General features: G+C 32.2%; 3 protein-coding genes across 7 annotated transcripts; 1 reads left to right on the top strand and 2 right to left on the bottom strand.

Annotated features, from left to right (window-relative positions):
* Positions 1 to 4,440: 4,440 nt before the first annotated feature.
* LOC128895378 (cytoplasmic dynein 1 light intermediate chain 2) lies at positions 4,441 to 10,466 on the bottom strand. Of its 4 annotated transcripts, none has more exons than XM_054157918.1 (10): positions 10,230 to 10,466; positions 9,961 to 10,034; positions 8,959 to 9,075; positions 8,643 to 8,873; positions 8,304 to 8,514; positions 8,014 to 8,202; positions 7,831 to 7,945; positions 7,623 to 7,739; positions 6,286 to 6,409; positions 4,441 to 5,998 (listed from the first exon to the last, which is right to left on the bottom strand). In XM_054157918.1, exons 1-10 carry the CDS (start codon positions 10,316 to 10,318, stop codon positions 5,883 to 5,885), a joined length of 1,383 nt encoding a protein of 460 aa, XP_054013893.1. In that variant the 5' UTR covers positions 10,319 to 10,466; the 3' UTR covers positions 4,441 to 5,882. The 4 variants fall into 4 exon arrangements, with proteins under 4 accessions (XP_054013893.1, XP_054013891.1, XP_054013892.1 ...); XM_054157916.1 differs by having other exon boundaries at positions 6,256 to 6,409; XM_054157917.1 differs by having other exon boundaries at positions 7,599 to 7,739.
* A 277-nt stretch (positions 10,467 to 10,743) lies between these two features.
* Positions 10,744 to 13,093, top strand: LOC128895380 (WW domain-containing oxidoreductase-like). Of its 2 annotated transcripts, none has more exons than XM_054157921.1 (7): positions 10,744 to 10,930; positions 11,101 to 11,165; positions 11,285 to 11,521; positions 11,624 to 11,819; positions 11,898 to 12,083; positions 12,418 to 12,673; positions 12,742 to 13,093. In XM_054157921.1, exons 1-7 carry the CDS (start codon positions 10,836 to 10,838, stop codon positions 12,958 to 12,960), a joined length of 1,254 nt encoding a protein of 417 aa, XP_054013896.1. In that variant the 5' UTR covers positions 10,744 to 10,835; the 3' UTR covers positions 12,961 to 13,093. The 2 variants fall into 2 exon arrangements, with proteins under 2 accessions (XP_054013896.1, XP_054013897.1); XM_054157922.1 differs by lacking the exon at positions 10,744 to 10,930 and adding an exon at positions 10,948 to 11,031.
* Positions 13,094 to 13,686: 593 nt separating this feature from the next.
* Positions 13,687 to 16,043, bottom strand: LOC128895379 (WW domain-containing oxidoreductase-like). Its single transcript, XM_054157920.1, has 7 exons — positions 15,850 to 16,043; positions 15,615 to 15,679; positions 15,259 to 15,495; positions 14,961 to 15,156; positions 14,697 to 14,882; positions 14,107 to 14,362; positions 13,687 to 14,038 (listed from the first exon to the last, which is right to left on the bottom strand). Exons 1-7 carry the CDS (start codon positions 15,942 to 15,944, stop codon positions 13,820 to 13,822), a joined length of 1,254 nt encoding a protein of 417 aa, XP_054013895.1. The 5' UTR covers positions 15,945 to 16,043; the 3' UTR covers positions 13,687 to 13,819.
* Positions 16,044 to 17,753: the final 1,710 nt, after the last annotated feature.

The raw sequence follows: 17,753 nt of genomic DNA on the forward strand, positions 1-17,753 counted from the left end.
AAATCCTAGAAATCGGTGAGAATGTACCTGTTCTATATAATTACCAAAAAATTTTAGACTGCGACCCATATAAAAATATGATTTGTGTAAAGAAAATTGAATGCACGAATTACTTTTTGCGCAATTTTGGCAATAAGTTAAAAGAAGTTGCGAAAAATAATATTCGACGGATGCGTATGGGAATTACAAAAGCTGCAGAATATAGATTTAATGAAAATACTTCGATATTACAGAGACAACAAAAATTATACGAAGATATTATGTATCCAGCCACGTGTTTGGAGAACATAAAGACTGCAAAAGAATTGAATATTTCTGCAACGGAACGATGAAGGAGAATGAACAAAACATCGTCCCACATTTATTAAACCTGGGAGTTTACCAAAAAATACAAGATATTCTTCGATCGTTGGCGGCACACGCAGAAATCTTACTGTACCGAACCAACAATAATACGGTAGAAAGTTTTAATGCCATCATTGCGAAATATATTTGCGGAAAACGCATTAATTTTGGCCAAAGAGGATCATACACAGGAAGATGTGCCGCTGCTGTAATTCAGTACAACTCTAAAGAAGTGTTGTCTCGATTACAGAGAACGTGTGAAAAAGAGCCGCCACAGCTGTTACTAGATCTAAAGAATTCGAAGAAGAAGAAAGAATTGACAAATCCCGGAAAAGAAAAGAAGAACGAGACCAAAAAGAAAAATTTCCGTGCAAGTAAAGAAAAAGATTACGAGCCAAATACACAGAAACCAGACATGGATGAATTTATGTTCGATCTCCAGAAAGAGAAACATCTGGAAATGCTGAACGAATGGCAAAATCAAAAAGAAAAAATTGAGCAGGAAACCATAGAACAATGTAAAAGCAGGAAATGGTTGGCTCACAAGTCAAAACTTTTGACAGCGTCTAACTTCGGTAAAGTTTGCCGCCGACGCAAAGATACACCGTGTGGCAAGATGGTACAGTCGCTGTTGTATCCACGTGTATTGAACGTTCCTGTCGTAGAATACGGACGGGAGAATGAAGAAATTGCTCGGGGAGAATTGTCGAAAAAGGAAAACATTGAAATAAAAAAATGTGGTCTTTTCATCGACGCATCGATACCCTATTTGGGAGCATCGCCGGATGGCGTTATCGGTGAAGACGGCATTATAAAAATAAAATGCCCGAAATCCGCAGAAGATGTTACTCCAGAAGAGGCAATAACAACAAACAAGTCTGTGAAGGCCATATTTACCGACAGTACGGGCAGCGAATTGCGCAAAACACACCTGTACTTCTACCAAGTCTAAGGACAATTGCACATAACGGGTAGAAAATACTGCCTGTTTTGTCTGTGGACCAAGAAAGGAATTATGTCCATTCGTGTTGAAAAGGATGGCGATTTTTGGAAGCGAGAAATGGATCCAAAATTAACACAATTTTATCTGAATTGTATGCTGCCAGAAATAGTTGACAGCAGATATAACAGAGGCATGCCAATACGCGGGAGCCTCAGAATATCAAAAAGTGAATGTAAGTAAGAAAAAAAAATTTAATATTATAAAGTGGCGATCCAAACGCTAACCGACAACGAGCTGCACACTTTCAGATAAGTGCGCAGACTCGCTGATTCTATCAGCGAATGAATATAATATTAAAATATTATATTAAAATTGCAACTTTCCGACGTTGAGTGCACTTACAAAAGTGCAACCCAGCTGACTCAATCAGCTGGTGACACAGTGGAGTAGGCCTACAGGGGATACCATTGACAAAAAAAACGCATCAACAATAGTACCTCAAGGGTGATGTGGAAATCTATTGATTCGTGTGTCACCTTACCTTTTATATTTTCAGATTATATTAATTTTCTTTTTTGTTATGTTGTAGCAACGAATCATCTGGATTGTTGTTACGAAGTTGACACAAGTGTGATACCCGGAGACATAGCGATCGTCGAGATGTTGACCGACGACTCGGCGAACGAGCATCAGCTGACAAGGTAAGCAGAAGAGAAGAATTTTAATTTTTAAATCTTAAAGTATATCTTTCATTTTTTTCCGCATTTTGTTAATATATCTTTTCTTTCTGTTTCAATAGCAAATCATTTGGAATGTTTATTTTCGAGAAGATAATGGACGACGCGGAGAAAAAGCCGTTTCGAAAACGTTCAACAACTCACAAGGGAAGGTCGTGATCCGGACGAGCGCTTTTTGAACGAGACCGGACTCAGAGCTGGGTAAAATAGGTATTTTAAATAGTAAATAGTAAAAAAATATTTTACGTCGGTTCATGCATGTATCTTTAAAAATAATTATAATAAAGTATGAATATTAAACTAATTATATAACGATTAATGAAATAGCATTTTTTAAACAAATTTTCATGTCATATCTTTTTTATTTCTCCTAGATGTAAATAGGTCTGTAAGTTAACGATATTATCGTGTTGTAGTTCATTTTTAATCCTTATTGATTTCAATAAAGTTTTATAGTTATAATATGGTATAAATATTTATTATTCCTTATAATTCACGGATCTACTAACGGACATGTAACTATCGCTACTGCTCGGAACTCTCTCTCTCTCTCTTTCTCACACCACACAAAAACTGGACGCCTTGGAGAAGAAAATGGTAAGTTACCCTAAATATATTTGAATTACATCAACAATCTCAAATATGTTATTTTTAAATTTTCATTCACTTTTTACAGAACAAAATGTTACGCCGCCTTCGCGGTAACATGTATAAAAATAACTGGAGGAGAGGCGAAAGGGGAGGAGGAAGGGGAAGAGGAAGAGGAGGAAAAAGAGGTGGAAGAAGAGGAGGAGGATGGGGTGAACGGGGGGAGGAAATGTTTTTCAACGGAGTTAGACAAAAAAAAAATTTTTAATAATTAAAAAAATTTTTTTAAATTAATGACTTTATTTTTATTTGTATTGTCCTCCTCCTGTTGTAGTCATAAATTACTTTCAGGTATAGGAAAAAAGAAAAATTATTGTAAATATCGACTAGACTCTGCCGAATAAGCGAAACTTGCAATATTACATTTGTGACATTTTTCTGATTACAATGATATTTACAATAAATTTTCTTCTAGCCGCTAGACTCTTACTTTCAGGTATCGCGGCATCACGCAGCCTACTCGCCAGCCTTCATGGCCGGCACCATGCTGCCGAATATTGTTAATTATGACAGAAAAGAGCAAAAGTAGAGTACCTATGGGAGCTTGCGCTCTAGTTTGAACATTTATCTAGCGGAAACTAGTATTGAGAAATCTCGAATCTGCATTGTCGAGACATAAATAGGACAATACGGAGCCCTTGCAGTCTCGTAGGTACACGGACATGCCTCCGAGCGTTGCATGGATGAGTGTGTCTCGGACAGCTGCTCGCACCAACGATACATTATCGTTGACGTCTCGCTTGCTTATAAAGCCTACCTTATCGATGGCATGTGTCTTCTTTGCTATGTGTTTCTGACTGAGTGTCTCTATGTGCGGAAACAGTTATGAGCGCTTGTAGCGACAAATGCCGGAACGATATTTTACGTGTAACATGATAATCCTGGACAGAATGCAAGGGCTTACGTATTGTCCTATCTTTGTCTCGACAATGCAAATTTGAGACCTCTCAATAGTCGTTTCCGCTAGATAAATCTTCAAACTAGAGCGCAAGCTCCTATAGGTAGTCTACTTTTGCTTTTTGCTGTCATAATTAACAATATTCAGCAGCGTATGTTAGCTCAGACAACGTGGCATCACTGTCGTACCATCATATTGCTTGTTTTGATCGCGAAGTACTGCTGAATATTATTAATTATGACACAAAAAAGCAAAAGTAGGTTACCTCTAGAAGCTTGCGCTCTAGTTTAAACATTTATCTAGCAGAAACGACTATTGAGAGGTCTCAAATTTGCATTGTCGAGACAAAAATAGGACAATGCGGAACCCTTGCAGTTCCGTGTACGTATACAGTGGTGTGGAGCTGTGTGAGTGCGTAGCAGCACAACAAGGCACGAGAGTCCACTCCCTAAAGAACAACTCTGCAGACGATCGACGTAACGTGACTTTCGTACAGGGTGTGAATACAACAAAAACAGGAGTATCAAATAAAAATTATTTCAGATTAAAATAAACTTTTTTAAATTATTTTTTACAAACATTTTACATAAATGCGATTTATATAGGTATAAATATATCTTAAACTCTTCAATGGTAAATTTTCAAAAATACTGACAAAATTGGCACTATAAAAAGTAATTGAAATTAATGCTACACGTTTACATAATGAAAATATAAACAAATTCTTTCTCCTATAAAAAATAAATTGGATGTTATGTTTAATTATTACTGTTACAGAAAAGATGATCGTAGATGAGTACAAATAGTACTGTAATAACCATTAGTCGCATACAATCAACTGGATTGTTATTATAATAATAAAATCTGTATTTATGAAAAATTATTTATTTTTTATTAAAAATTTGAGTTACTTCATATACAGAAAGCGACATATTTATCGTAACTGAATTTACAGATTCGTTTCCTTTACATAAATTCTTTTAAAAATTGATAAAGAAGTTACAACATGTTACTTTCACTCAACCATCATAAGCATGCACTTCAATTTCATATCACACTATATTTATGATGTCAAACACAATTTTGAGTCTTTCACAAAGAAACTACGCATAAATGTAACGACAACTCGTATAAAATTCTACCACATGTATATTCATATATTATTCATTTAAGGTAATAACGGCACTTCATAAGTTAGATCAAATACAAGAGAATATTTAGCAAGTTACATGAACAAAAGTAATGTTACATAAATAAAGGTATTGTTTTCCTAAAGGAAAATAAAAGTATCAGCTGTTTTAAGAGTATTAAGACTCACCCTCGGTAAGTGATCATTAAATAATTCATTACAACAAGGTATAAGGACATGTGCGTAAGCATGATTTGATTGTGTGACTATGTTAAATATTTAATTACATTAGTTTAATAACTCTCTAATTATTATTTGTATCAATATTTGCATTTAGTCAAACAACAAATAAGGCTGTTCGTACGTTGTATGACTCAATATGTACTTCTCCTTTGTTTTTATATTTATTTCTTTATTGAATTAGGCTCTCTTTGATCAAACAAATTCTAATCCTTTGCGACCCACTTTGAATTCACATTAAATTTAGTTGTTTAAGAAAGGTTACACTAAAAATATTGTTGAAGTAATTCTGGACAGTTAGTTTTACTACAACGGTCCCAATACCCAAAAGTCGTTACAAGTGTGCAAATACCTATAAATAAAAGACATGCAATATAAATATCGTAAAGAAATTATTATCTTACTCAAGAAGAAACAATTATTTTATTGACTTCCATATAATGTAATTGTGCTTAAAATTATAAACTAGTAAAATATGCTACAACAAATTAATAAAGTTCTAATATCAAGCTGTATTTTTCTTTAATGAATTCAATTATGCTTTTGTGTTCTGCACAACGTATTTTTCAACTATTCATTAAAAATTTACTTTTTATAAAAATTATTGTTAACAATGACTACTTTCATATGAAATGTATTAAATTAATAAATAATGAAACTGTTCGTTAAACCACAATATGTGGCACATTGTTATAAATAAACAGCTACGAATTTCTATATGCATCAAGTGCGTTTGACGAATACAAACGACAATACCCATTATCATTAATGCAGCCATTTATAACCTCCTCCTTTTTTGAAGTCGGTTAAAAATACAAGAAATGTGATAAATAATCATATACCACATTCTGTATCTGCTCAATTGCCTTCAAGATTTTACTCAAATACTCATATAAATGGCTAATAATTCAATAAATGGGTCGCAAAGAAAATCTATTTCCTTCAACATTCAGATGATGAATCCAAATTAGGAGGAGAATGTTTCTTTGTTCTAGTTAAACGGTCTAATTCCACCGCTGCATCGTTACAAATGGCCGGTTTTTCTACCGGTGGCGAATCTAAAAATAGAAGATTAAAATATAATTAAATGCTTTAAGTGAAGGTATTTCTAAACATATGAGCCATTCATTATGAATGTGGCGCAAGTTGAAAGACATTCAAGACCAATCAAAGTCGCATAATAATACTTTAATAGCTAAATACCTTGAAAAATATTAGTTTTAGGTTAGACATATTCTAATATACATATAGGCCTAATATATATTAAATAGGCAGGCTCATATATTGAGATTTCATAGTACATCATAATATTTACCAATTTTGATTGGACTCGTGCCTACACTACCTGGTGATCCAGGGGATCCAGTCTTCTTGTGAAGAAGGGAATTGAAAAAACTAGCTAAAATGCCTTCTCCAGATTGCGCAGTTCCGGCAACTTTGGGATCCAATTTCTTATTTGGCGAAGCCACCTATTTGGAAAATATTTAGTATTTGCGAAACCAAAGGCACTGCCATAACCATGACAGATCATACCACAATGATTAGGACATGCTTTCAAGAATCAACTATACAAGGCACACAGCAATCCGATTCAATCGATTGCTGAAGAATGATAGATATGTTTTAAATTTATGGTATTATTAATGGAACAAAGTGTCCAAAAATCATATACATATTTTTGTTTGTTCTATATACTAATAATTTAATAAAATATAGTGTTGACATTTTCACATAGGCGTCAATTTACATTTTAACATTTCAAGACACAAAGTACTATGTATTATCTATTATAGCACAATCATATATGATCGAAAGCTATTAATAGAAACGTATGGGAATATAAATATTAAAAAGGTAGCCAAATCTCAAAATTTTCGAAAAACAATAGCTAGAAGTTTTCTATATATTTTGAGTTCCAATTTATTGAAAAATTCTAAAAACGGGCAAAGTGGCAACCGAATTCCGATCGACATGACGGTCGATATCAAGTTGTAACATATAAAATAGACTAAGATATCATATTTATGGTAGAACTCCATGTTCTAGAATTCATTTTTTAAAGAATCGTAAACATGAACACGATCTTTTTAAAACTACGTACAAAAAATATTGAAGTTGAAAGGGATCACAAAATTGGTCCACATTCTGCTTGCAAATAATAGCAGTAATTCATTTCCTAGAAATGTAAGGTTAAAGAAGGGCAGAGTTAAATTGATATTTAAAATTCTGAGGCTTGACTATTCCCTTAAGTATTGCAGACACATTTAGACGCATTAACGACACATATGGAGAAAACACGTAATGATCTTAAAATATCAAGGTGAATAACGAAATATTAAGAACAGTGTATATAAAAATTAGTCATGAAATGTAAATACTACATATTATGCAATTACATATGACAATGGTAAAGCCACATTCGCTAACAAAATTAATGAAATTCAAAAACAGATATTGATGGGAGACAAAGAATATCCTAAACAGATGTTTTGAATGCAAATAAGCGTTATTTGTTGAAGGCTAAAAAGATATGGTAACTACAAACATGATGTCACTATATAAATTAGTGACATGGACGTCGTCATTATTGAATGCTGAATGATTATTAATTAATTGTACATAAAATGAAAAGCATGCTCTAATTATAAATGGTATAACCTGAATGACTGGTCCAGTGCTTGCCTGGTTCCTAAGTGTTGGAGAACGTGTTGGATCTTTTAGGCCAAATAATGCAGCTTGTTGTTTTGCTAAAAAAGCTTGTTCGTCTTCTGCCTGTACTTCCACTTCCCTGGCCACGCACTATTTAATAAAAATATATTATGATAAATTTAATGTTGTTTTGTTTATAATAAAAATGATTATATTAATTAAATTAATCTGTGTATGTTACTTTTCTATTAGTTGGTGGCTGTGCAATAACGTCTCGATAATAATCATCAGGTTTCATTGACTGCAAATTTTCATGAAGAATACTAATCTTTTTCATATTATCCCAACCAGCAGGACTGTAATTAAGACAATGTTAGGAAGATATTAAATATATACGAGCATTGAATTAAAGGAAATTATGTACATAAGTACTGCATCTTTTTCAACAACTAAAGCAGGTGTTCTAAATGGTAGTGAATAAATTCTATGTGTAAGGTATTTATAAAGCAGGTCACAGTTTTTATCTTCCTTAGCTGACGTATAGAATAATCCTGCACCATATTGCAAGCAGAATCTCCTTATCCACTGCTGCATAAAATCAAAATGTTCATCTCTATAAAGAAATCAATTTTTTTTAAATCAAAGGTAATAAATATAATTTTTTAACATTTATTTTAGTCATACCATTTAATAGTTGTAATGTATTAGTCTTACTTGTAGTCGTGTTCTTTTTCAAGAATGGACATGTAATCGGTTTTCGTAATAACAACAACAACATCTAGACCTAAATTTGTTGTAAGTACTCCTTCCGGTAATGGTAAATTATCAATTGTTTCATCATCAAGATTACGACTAGTGCGTCTTAAGGGACTGCCAGGATCTAATTCGTCTCCAGGCTCTGTGTAATCCTGCCATTTTTTTATATCTAAACATCCAAGAGATAACTCGTTAAGTATTAATAAATCATTTAATTAAATCAGTAAACCTTATAACATTAGAATTATAAAATTGAAAAATACACATAAACGTACATAATTAAAAAAATCTACGTACTTAGCTGTCTACATCGTTGCCTAGTATCATTATCTAATGGTAATTTATCGATATGATCTCCTAAAAGTGCAGCCCAAGATTGAAGTTGATCAAGAATATCCCATGGAGTTGTCATTGCAGCTACCAACATAACAAGTGTATGTGGAAATCTTTCTCCATTCAATGCAAATCTCAAAAGATTTGCATGACCAGGATCCCCATCCAACACCCATACAGATAATCTAGTTTGATCTAAATAGAAATTTTGACTGGTATTATTTTATAATCTTTCATCTTTCATAGTTAAAAAATATTATTAACTTCAAATTATTATTACCATCTCTATAATCATCTCTCACATCGATATATGCAAATTCTAAACCAGAACCTTTCTTCGGATCCTCTACACCTTGTAATTTGGCAATAAGTGTTGTCTTTCCACTTTCATTATCACCTACAAATAAAATCAATTTGTTGTTGATTACATGGATATTACATTCCAAGCAAATGTCAAAGTATTACTTTTATACAAGACAATAGTTTTATCTTTTCTTTAAAATAAAAAATAATATTTTATATTTTCTGTATCAAGACACTGTATACATATGTATTTAACAAACCAAGATATAACCTAAACACTTCATTTTCGTTACCTGTTACATACAATAAACAGTTCACCTATTTCATACATAATATGAATCGAACCTTGAAAGAATTAATCATTTAAAAATGAGTAAACATATTGTTAATTGAAACTATGTCAAAATAAAATAATGTGCTGAACTAGGTTGACATGTTAAATGCCATGGCAGTCTCTATGGATTGGTGTTAGACTTCTTGTTTACCCAGCTGAGTCGTTCTGGATTAACCATGGTCTTTACATTTATACTACACCACCAGACCAATCATTGCAGAAAGCAATAACACTTTGGTAACATGTATCACTATTTTTAGATCAGAAATTTTTGAATTACTAGTATGACATTCAATAGAATATTTTCTCATTTTATGTGCACTATATTCTTTTCTTCCTAATTTAGGCCAAGGTCTTGTACTTTTGACAGTTTCTTCCTGTTTAAAATGTGATATCACATTAACCAACTGTCTGTTATCTCTTGATATGAAAAGAGGATTCAGAAGTGTTCAGTACAAGTTCAAAATTTAATTTTTAATAAACATTGTTTAACTTTGCTTCTCGTTTTCTTATCTCTTGTTTATAGTCCATGCACTGAATAAGGCTTTCTCCACTTGACATTAGAATACGATGTAAACGAAATGTCAAATAAGGTAAACTTGACATTTGACATGTTAATGAAGAACAATGATGACTCAAGTTTACCTAAGACAAGAATATTCTTATTTGATGGTAACTTGTTGCTGCCACTATTTTGTACTTCAGCCAAGATAGAGGACCTGCAAAAGGGGCAAAAGAAAATAGCATAAATTACCAACAAATTCTAAACAATAGCTATGTAAAATCTAATTTTCTCATTGGTGATATGTGGCACGCGACGAGTACGTCCAACATTCACATACTACGATTATTTGTATGTACATATATTATAATCTACATTCTATTCTTTGCAGAAGAATATTCTTTAATCATACCACAAGTTGTCTTCATTCTCTGCGTCCTCTTTCTTTTTCGTTTGAAGCCGATTGCTCTGCAACATCGTATTAATCGCCGTTCCTGCCATTAACCATTTAACAGAAACGAACTGTTATCGATTGTGCGCAAACGGCGGTCGCGGATGGTCTGGGCTGGTCGCGGCTCCGCGATTGACTTCGTTCAGAGCAGTTCAGAGTAAAATTTTATTGTCCGTTCAATGAACTAGCGCTACCAAAGAAGAGCAACGGAGATGCGGAGAATAGGTGAACTACGAAACAGTTTGTCGCGTTTTTCATGCACAATAATGGAAAAACACATAATGATTATGCATTTCGTAATCAAGGGAAGTAAACCTATCGACCTATAAAGCGTTTTTTTGAAAAACTTGAAAACAAATGAATATTTCGTCCATTTGCGGCACAAGTGCGCACAGCTACGATATATATATGTCATATGTGTATAAATATTCATCGGAATTTTGATAACTCTTTTTGATAACTCTTCTTCTCTTTGTGCTTCAAACATATAAGTTAATCCACCTAATAAACACTAACAAAGTAACTAACAATTAGCCGCAAATCAACGTAAAAACAGTAAATAAGAAGATGATGGGCATTTTAAATGATTCTGATAGTGAAGATGAATTACCTCCTGGGTGGGAGGAAATGACAACTGTTGACGGAACCGTCTATTATGTGAAGTAAATTATACTTTTGACATTTTTGCAATACATTATGTATAACTATCGCAATATATTATTAGAAATTCTTACTATATCAAAAATTTAAGTATACTCATAAAGTAAGGTTACCCAGTACTTTGTAACAAGATATCATTTTAGAAATTGCAAGAATACTTGTTTTCTTTTAGCCATTATACAAAAGGCACACAATGGACACATCCTAGGACTGGTCGCAAAAAAATTGTTGAAGGAGGTATAATATCACTACATAAATCATTTTATATTGTATAAATGTAAAAAACTAATGTCAATGAAAATATTTTAATGTACAAACAAAATAAAACAAACCTAATAATGTTATTTGTTAATAAGAATTACCATCTGGATGGGAGAGATGCATATCAGATGATGGTAAAGTTGTATTCATTGATCACATGAATCGTACAACAACATATACTGATCCACGACTTGCATTTGCTACGGAATATAGAGAATTATCGCAACCAGTACGACAGCGTTTCGATGGAAGTAGTACAGCATTATCCGTTTTACATGGTCGGGATTTAAGAGGCAAAATTGCTATTGTTACAGGTGCTAATACAGGCATAGGTAAATAAACTATATATTTGTTTAATGAGTAATTATGTTAATAGTAGATGTACTGTTTTTATAGCTCATTCATAATTACTTAGTATTAAAATATTTTTGTAGGATTTGAAACTGCTAGGTCATTAGCTTTTCATGGTTGCAGAGTTATCTTGGCTTGCAGAGATTTAAAAAAAGCTGAAAAAGCCATACAGAAAATACAAGAAGAACGGGAAAATGTAATGTGTGAAACATTACACTTAGACTTGTCTTCATTACACAGTGTCAAAGAAGCAGCTGATCAATTTAAACAAAAATATAGGTAACTCTCCATGATATAAAGATATTAATCAACAGTTTTATCATAAATTACTGTGATTAATGTATTTTACATTTCCAGAACATTGCACATTCTTATATTAAATGCTGGAGTTTTTGCAGTTCCTTATGAACTTACAAAAGATGGTTATGAAACAACATTTCAAGTGAATCATCTTTCTCATTTTTATTTTACTCTTTTATTGGAACATCCTATTCGAAGTTGTCATAATTCTAGAGTAGTGGTGGTTTCAAGTGAATGTCACAGGTATTACAAATTTCTTAAAAGTAAATAAAGGAAATAATGGAAGCACTTTTAGGGCTGAATAAAATGTTAACGCAATTATTGTATTTCCAGTTTGAACAAATATTGATTTGTTTAAAAACTGTATGTTTTTAAGGAAAAATGTAAATTTTACACAAAATTTACTATTTCAATTTTTTTTTTAAGTACTAAAAAAAAGCCCATAAAAAGTCTTTTGAAACAAAAAATATGAGGTTTCCCTTTAATTAATAAAAATTGTGTATGGTAAAGATAATATTTAATTCTGGTATAAAAATTAAATTAAAAATTGTAATTTTCATTTTTATTTTTTTTACAGATTTTCATCTCTCCGAACAGTAGAAGATTTTCATCAATTGACTCTTTCTCCACCTGCATATAAGTATTGGTTTATGGGAGCATATAATGATTCGAAACTATGTAATATTTTATTTGCACAAGAATTAGCGAGACGTTGGCCTTCTGTCAGTGTATTTAGTTGTCACCCTGGTAACATGGTTTCATCGTCACTACCCCGTTATTCGTGTTTATTACGATTATTGTTCACGCTAGTCCGACCTTTCACAAAATCACTGGTATGATACTTATTTGTTCGAAGTAAGAGTTTTTATCGAGTCTAATGACATTTATTCAAATTTTACAGCAACAAGGAGCGAGTACACAAGTTTTCTGTGCTACCGCACCTGAGCTAGAAGGTGTAACTGGAGTTTATTTCAATAATTGCTACCGTTGTAATACATCAAGTGCAGCATTAGATTCTGCACTTGCATCAAGATTATGGTCTGTTAGTCAAGAAATGATTATAAGTGTTATGAAGAAAGACAAATTTTTGGAAACAGCACAAAAGCGGCACATGCTTTAATCGAATGGAACTATAAACGAACAAAAGTTCAGTAAAATATACAAAGTAGAATGTACTTTTATTAATAAAAAATGTATATTTATTGTTATTGATAATTTCATTACACATTTAATACAATTGTTTTTATATGTTTTATATGGTAACATAATATCCTCCATTCTTCATGAAATTTAAAAAAATTGTTCATAACTTTATTAAAATAAAGTTCAAAATCACAAACATTTATTGAAATACAAAATACTTAATGGCATTTAATTTGTTCTTGATATTGACGATATTATTTTTGCAATTGTACAGAAATACGTTAAAAAGTAAGTTTAAATAACGTGAACATTTTAATAATAAAACAAATTATTATGTTTTTACCCTAAAACTCTACACCAGTGCGCGGAATTACTTTCCCATTTCGGGCCGATTCCTGAGGCACTGCATACTGTATCCCCACTACCACTCTAAATTCGGCGGTTGTATATCATATAGTAATCATATATTTATTAATGACATATCATTAATAAAATATAAAGATCGTATGAGTTTTTTAATTTTAATTTTAAATTTAACTTTATTCAATTTGATTGAGATAATAACTTTTTGTAACAACAATCTTTCCACCATTAAGTATTTTGTATTTCAATAAATGTTTGTGATTTTGAACTTTATTTTAATAAAGTTATGAACAATTTTTTTAAATTTCATGAAGAATGGAGGATATTATGTTACCATATAAAACATATAAAAACAATTGTATTAAATGTGTAATGAAATTATCAATAACAATAAATATACATTTTTTATTAATAAAAGTACATTCTACTTTGTATATTTTACTGAACTTTTGTTCGTTTATAGTTCCATTCGATTAAAGCATGTGCCGCTTTTGTGCTGTTTCCAAAAATTTGTCTTTCTTCATAACACTTATAATCATTTCTTGACTAACAGACCATAATCTTGATGCAAGTGCAGAATCTAATGCTGCACTTGATGTATTACAACGGTAGCAATTATTGAAATAAACTCCAGTTACACCTTCTAGCTCAGGTGCGGTAGCACAGAAAACTTGTGTACTCGCTCCTTGTTGCTGTAAAATTTGAATAAATGTCATTAGACTCGATAAAAACTCTTACTTCGAACAAATAAGTATCATACCAGTGATTTTGTGAAAGGTCGGACTAGCGTGAACAATAATCGTAATAAACACGAATAACGGGGTAGTGACGATGAAACCATGTTACCAGGGTGACAACTAAATACACTGACAGAAGGCCAACGTCTCGCTAATTCTTGTGCAAATAAAATATTACATAGTTTCGAATCATTATATGCTCCCATAAACCAATACTTATATGCAGGTGGAGAAAGAGTCAATTGATGAAAATCTTCTACTGTTCGGAGAGATGAAAATCTGTAAAAAAAATAAAAATGAAAATTACAATTTTTAATTTAATTTTTATACCAGAATTAAATATTATCTTTACCATACACAATTTTTATTAATTAAAGGGAAACCTCATATTTTTTGTTTCAAAAGACTTTTTATGGGCTTTTTTTTAGTACTTAAAAAAAAAATTGAAATAGTAAATTTTGTGTAAAATTTACATTTTTCCTTAAAAACATACAGTTTTTAAACAAATCAATATTTGTTCAAACTGGAAATACAATAATTGCGTTAACATTTTATTCAGCCCTAAAAGTGCTTCCATTATTTCCTTTATTTACTTTTAAGAAATTTGTAATACCTGTGACATTCACTTGAAACCACCACTACTCTAGAATTATGACAACTTCGAATAGGATGTTCCAATAAAAGAGTAAAATAAAAATGAGAAAGATGATTCACTTGAAATGTTGTTTCATAACCATCTTTTGTAAGTTCATAAGGAACTGCAAAAACTCCAGCATTTAATATAAGAATGTGCAATGTTCTGGAAATGTAAAATACATTAATCACAGTAATTTATGATAAAACTGTTGATTAATATCTTTATATCATGGAGAGTTACCTATATTTTTGTTTAAATTGATCAGCTGCTTCTTTGACACTGTGTAATGAAGACAAGTCTAAGTGTAATGTTTCACACATTACATTTTCCCGTTCTTCTTGTATTTTCTGTATGGCTTTTTCAGCTTTTTTTAAATCTCTGCAAGCCAAGATAACTCTGCAACCATGAAAAGCTAATGACCTAGCAGTTTCAAATCCTACAAAAATATTTTAATACTAAGTAATTATGAATGAGCTATAAAAACAGTACATCTACTATTAACATAATTACTCATTAAACAAATATATAGTTTATTTACCTATGCCTGTATTAGCACCTGTAACAATAGCAATTTTGCCTCTTAAATCCCGACCATGTAAAACGGATAATGCTGTACTACTTCCATCGAAACGCTGTCGTACTGGTTGCGATAATTCTCTATATTCCGTAGCAAATGCAAGTCGTGGATCAGTATATGTTGTTGTACGATTCATGTGATCAATGAATACAACTTTACCATCATCTGATATGCATCTCTCCCATCCAGATGGTAATTCTTATTAACAAATAACATTATTAGGTTTGTTTTATTTTGTTTGTACATTAAAATATTTTCATTGACATTAGTTTTTTACATTTATACAATATAAAATGATTTATGTAGTGATATTATACCTCCTTCAACAATTTTTTTGCGACCAGTCCTAGGATGTGTCCATTGTGTGCCTTTTGTATAATGGCTAAAAGAAAACAAGTATTCTTGCAATTTCTAAAATGATATCTTGTTACAAAGTACTGGGTAACCTTACTTTATGAGTATACTTAAATTTTTGATATAGTAAGAATTTCTAATAATATATTGCGATAGTTATACATAATGTATTGCAAAAATGTCAAAAGTATAATTTACTTCACATAATAGACGGTTCCGTCAACAGTTGTCATTTCCTCCCACCCAGGAGGTAATTCATCTTCACTATCAGAATCATTTAAAATGCCCATCATCTTCTTATTTACTGTTTTTACGTTGATTTGCGGCTAATTGTTAGTTACTTTGTTAGTGTTTATTAGGTGGATTAACTTATATGTTTGAAGCACGAAGGCTGTATGTTGCGTACCGCTACTTTTGATAGAGATAAATTAATTCCCATGTCACTCCTAGATGGCAGAGCGGAGACCCGTTTGTGGCGTCGCTGCGCCAACATTATTAGAGAGTTTCCTCTCTATGGAAAAAGTAAACTTTCTTTTGTTTTCTTCCTCTATGCGAACAGGAAGATTTTCGTTTGTTTTTTTTCTCTTGCCCAGGTTTCCTACCTCGTGGCGACAGTACGAGTTCGGCATGTGGAGGAGTACGACTCACGCGTCGAAAACCATTTTCAAATATCGCGCTAGTCCGTAATGGCGTCTCCTTTTGTACTAACACGTCGCGTTGATGTAAATACTTGGCGTCGATTCTTATGTCGCGCTCGGTATAATAAATGGTGCATGTTCATCAGTAAAGATTCTTGTGATGTGATTAACCCCACACGTTTGCCCGTTGTTATGGAATGTGAATGTGCCTTTGCGTTTGGGAGTTCTATTTGAAGTTAGTTTAGCGCCAATTACGATTTTCTTGTATTTACGGTGTTTCGTTTTTTTTTGATTGCATTTTATTTAAAACAATTTGTTAATACTCATTCGCATAGCGACCGTTAACTAGTATAGACGTCTATTGTAAAAGCTTGTATTTATAGTAAAGAAATTCAACGTTTATGTTAAATTAGTTATATTCAAACTGTTACAATAAAGTTAATATTACATTTCTTAATTTATCTTAAATTAACTTATTCCTGGCTAAGTCGCATGCAATTCTAATAATCTTGTCACGTGCGACGAGAGCGCCAGTAAAACCCTGAGTCCTTAAAAATAAAACCGCACGGACGCGCACATGTATAAGGAGTTTCAACTGTGTAGTGTAAAAGTCATGAAGACTGTATAAGGAGATCGAACTCCATACGAAAGTTACTAGAAAACTGTTAGCAAAATCCCGAGCTTTAAGGCTGCGCAGGAACTAAACTAGCGCCACCAACGAAGAGCAACATAGAATAGGTGAACTACGAAACAGTTTTTCGCTTTTTTTATGCATAATAATGAAAACAAACACATAATGATTATGCATTTTGTAATCAGGGGAAGTAAATCTATCGACCTATCAAGAGTTTGTTTCGACAATTTGCAAAAAAAAATTTGTTTCTTAAGGGTGCGCAGGAGACAAACTGGCGCCACCAACGGAAAGTAGGTGAACTACTAGATAGTTTTTCCCGTTTTTCAGGCACAATAATAAAAGAAACATATAATAATTATGCATTTCGTAATCAGGGGAAGTAAATCTATTGTCTTGTCAAGCGTTTTTTTGGAAAAAATTGAAAAAAAAAAAAAATTTTCTTGTCTTTGAACATATTTTTCATAAGTTTCAAAAACGAAATTGCAAAATGTGTAACTGTCCCCCGCAACGGTATTTTATAAGGAACAGTTAAAAAAAAAAATCAGACGGAAAGATCGCTTCCTCGCCTCATAAAATTACAATGGTGTTGTCGTTATGAAATCGAGAAGACTGATGCGCTTGCACAATGGCTTGAGTTTCACGCTCTTCACCACAGCACACCACAGCGCTGGTGTCGTCTCTCCTGCTGCTGGTGTGCCGATAATCTAAAAATGCCTTTCAGCATGGTTCAGTACCGTACTAAAAGTATGAAGCGCCCTTATATATTTTACTTTTGCATATGTATATACATTCAATATTATATTGTTAAGAAACGTCATATATATGTTAAG

Source organism: Hylaeus anthracinus, unplaced genomic scaffold (genome assembly GCF_026225885.1).
Source record: "Hylaeus anthracinus isolate JK02 unplaced genomic scaffold, UHH_iyHylAnth1.0_haploid 5, whole genome shotgun sequence".
Lineage (NCBI taxonomy): Eukaryota > Metazoa > Arthropoda > Insecta > Hymenoptera > Colletidae > Hylaeus > Hylaeus anthracinus.

Bases quoted from the DNA above. Each gene is read 5' to 3' on its own strand.
- LOC128895380 (XM_054157921.1), top strand. From the start codon at position 10,836: ATGATGGGCATTTTAAATGATTCTGATAGTGAAGATGAATTACCTCCT. The intron at 11,820-11,897 runs GTAACTCTCCAT...TTACATTTCCAG, and splicing joins CAATTTAAACAAAAATATAG to AACATTGCACATTCTTATAT. The intron at 12,674-12,741 runs GTATGATACTTA...CAAATTTTACAG, and splicing joins GACCTTTCACAAAATCACTG to CAACAAGGAGCGAGTACACA.
- LOC128895379 (XM_054157920.1), bottom strand. From the start codon at position 15,944: ATGATGGGCATTTTAAATGATTCTGATAGTGAAGATGAATTACCTCCT. The intron at 15,157-15,258 runs GTAAATAAACTA...ATATTTTTGTAG, and splicing joins AGGTGCTAATACAGGCATAG to GATTTGAAACTGCTAGGTCA. The intron at 14,363-14,696 runs GTATTACAAATT...TTTTTTTTACAG, and splicing joins GTTTCAAGTGAATGTCACAG to ATTTTCATCTCTCCGAACAG.
- LOC128895378 (XM_054157915.1), bottom strand. From the start codon at position 10,318: ATGGCAGGAACGGCGATTAATACGATGTTGCAGAGCAATCGGCTTCAA. The intron at 7,740-7,830 runs GTAACATACACA...TTTATTAAATAG, and splicing joins AGCCACCAACTAATAGAAAA to TGCGTGGCCAGGGAAGTGGA. The intron at 5,999-6,255 runs GTAAATATTATG...TTCTATTTTTAG, and splicing joins CACGAGTCCAATCAAAATTG to ATTCGCCACCGGTAGAAAAA.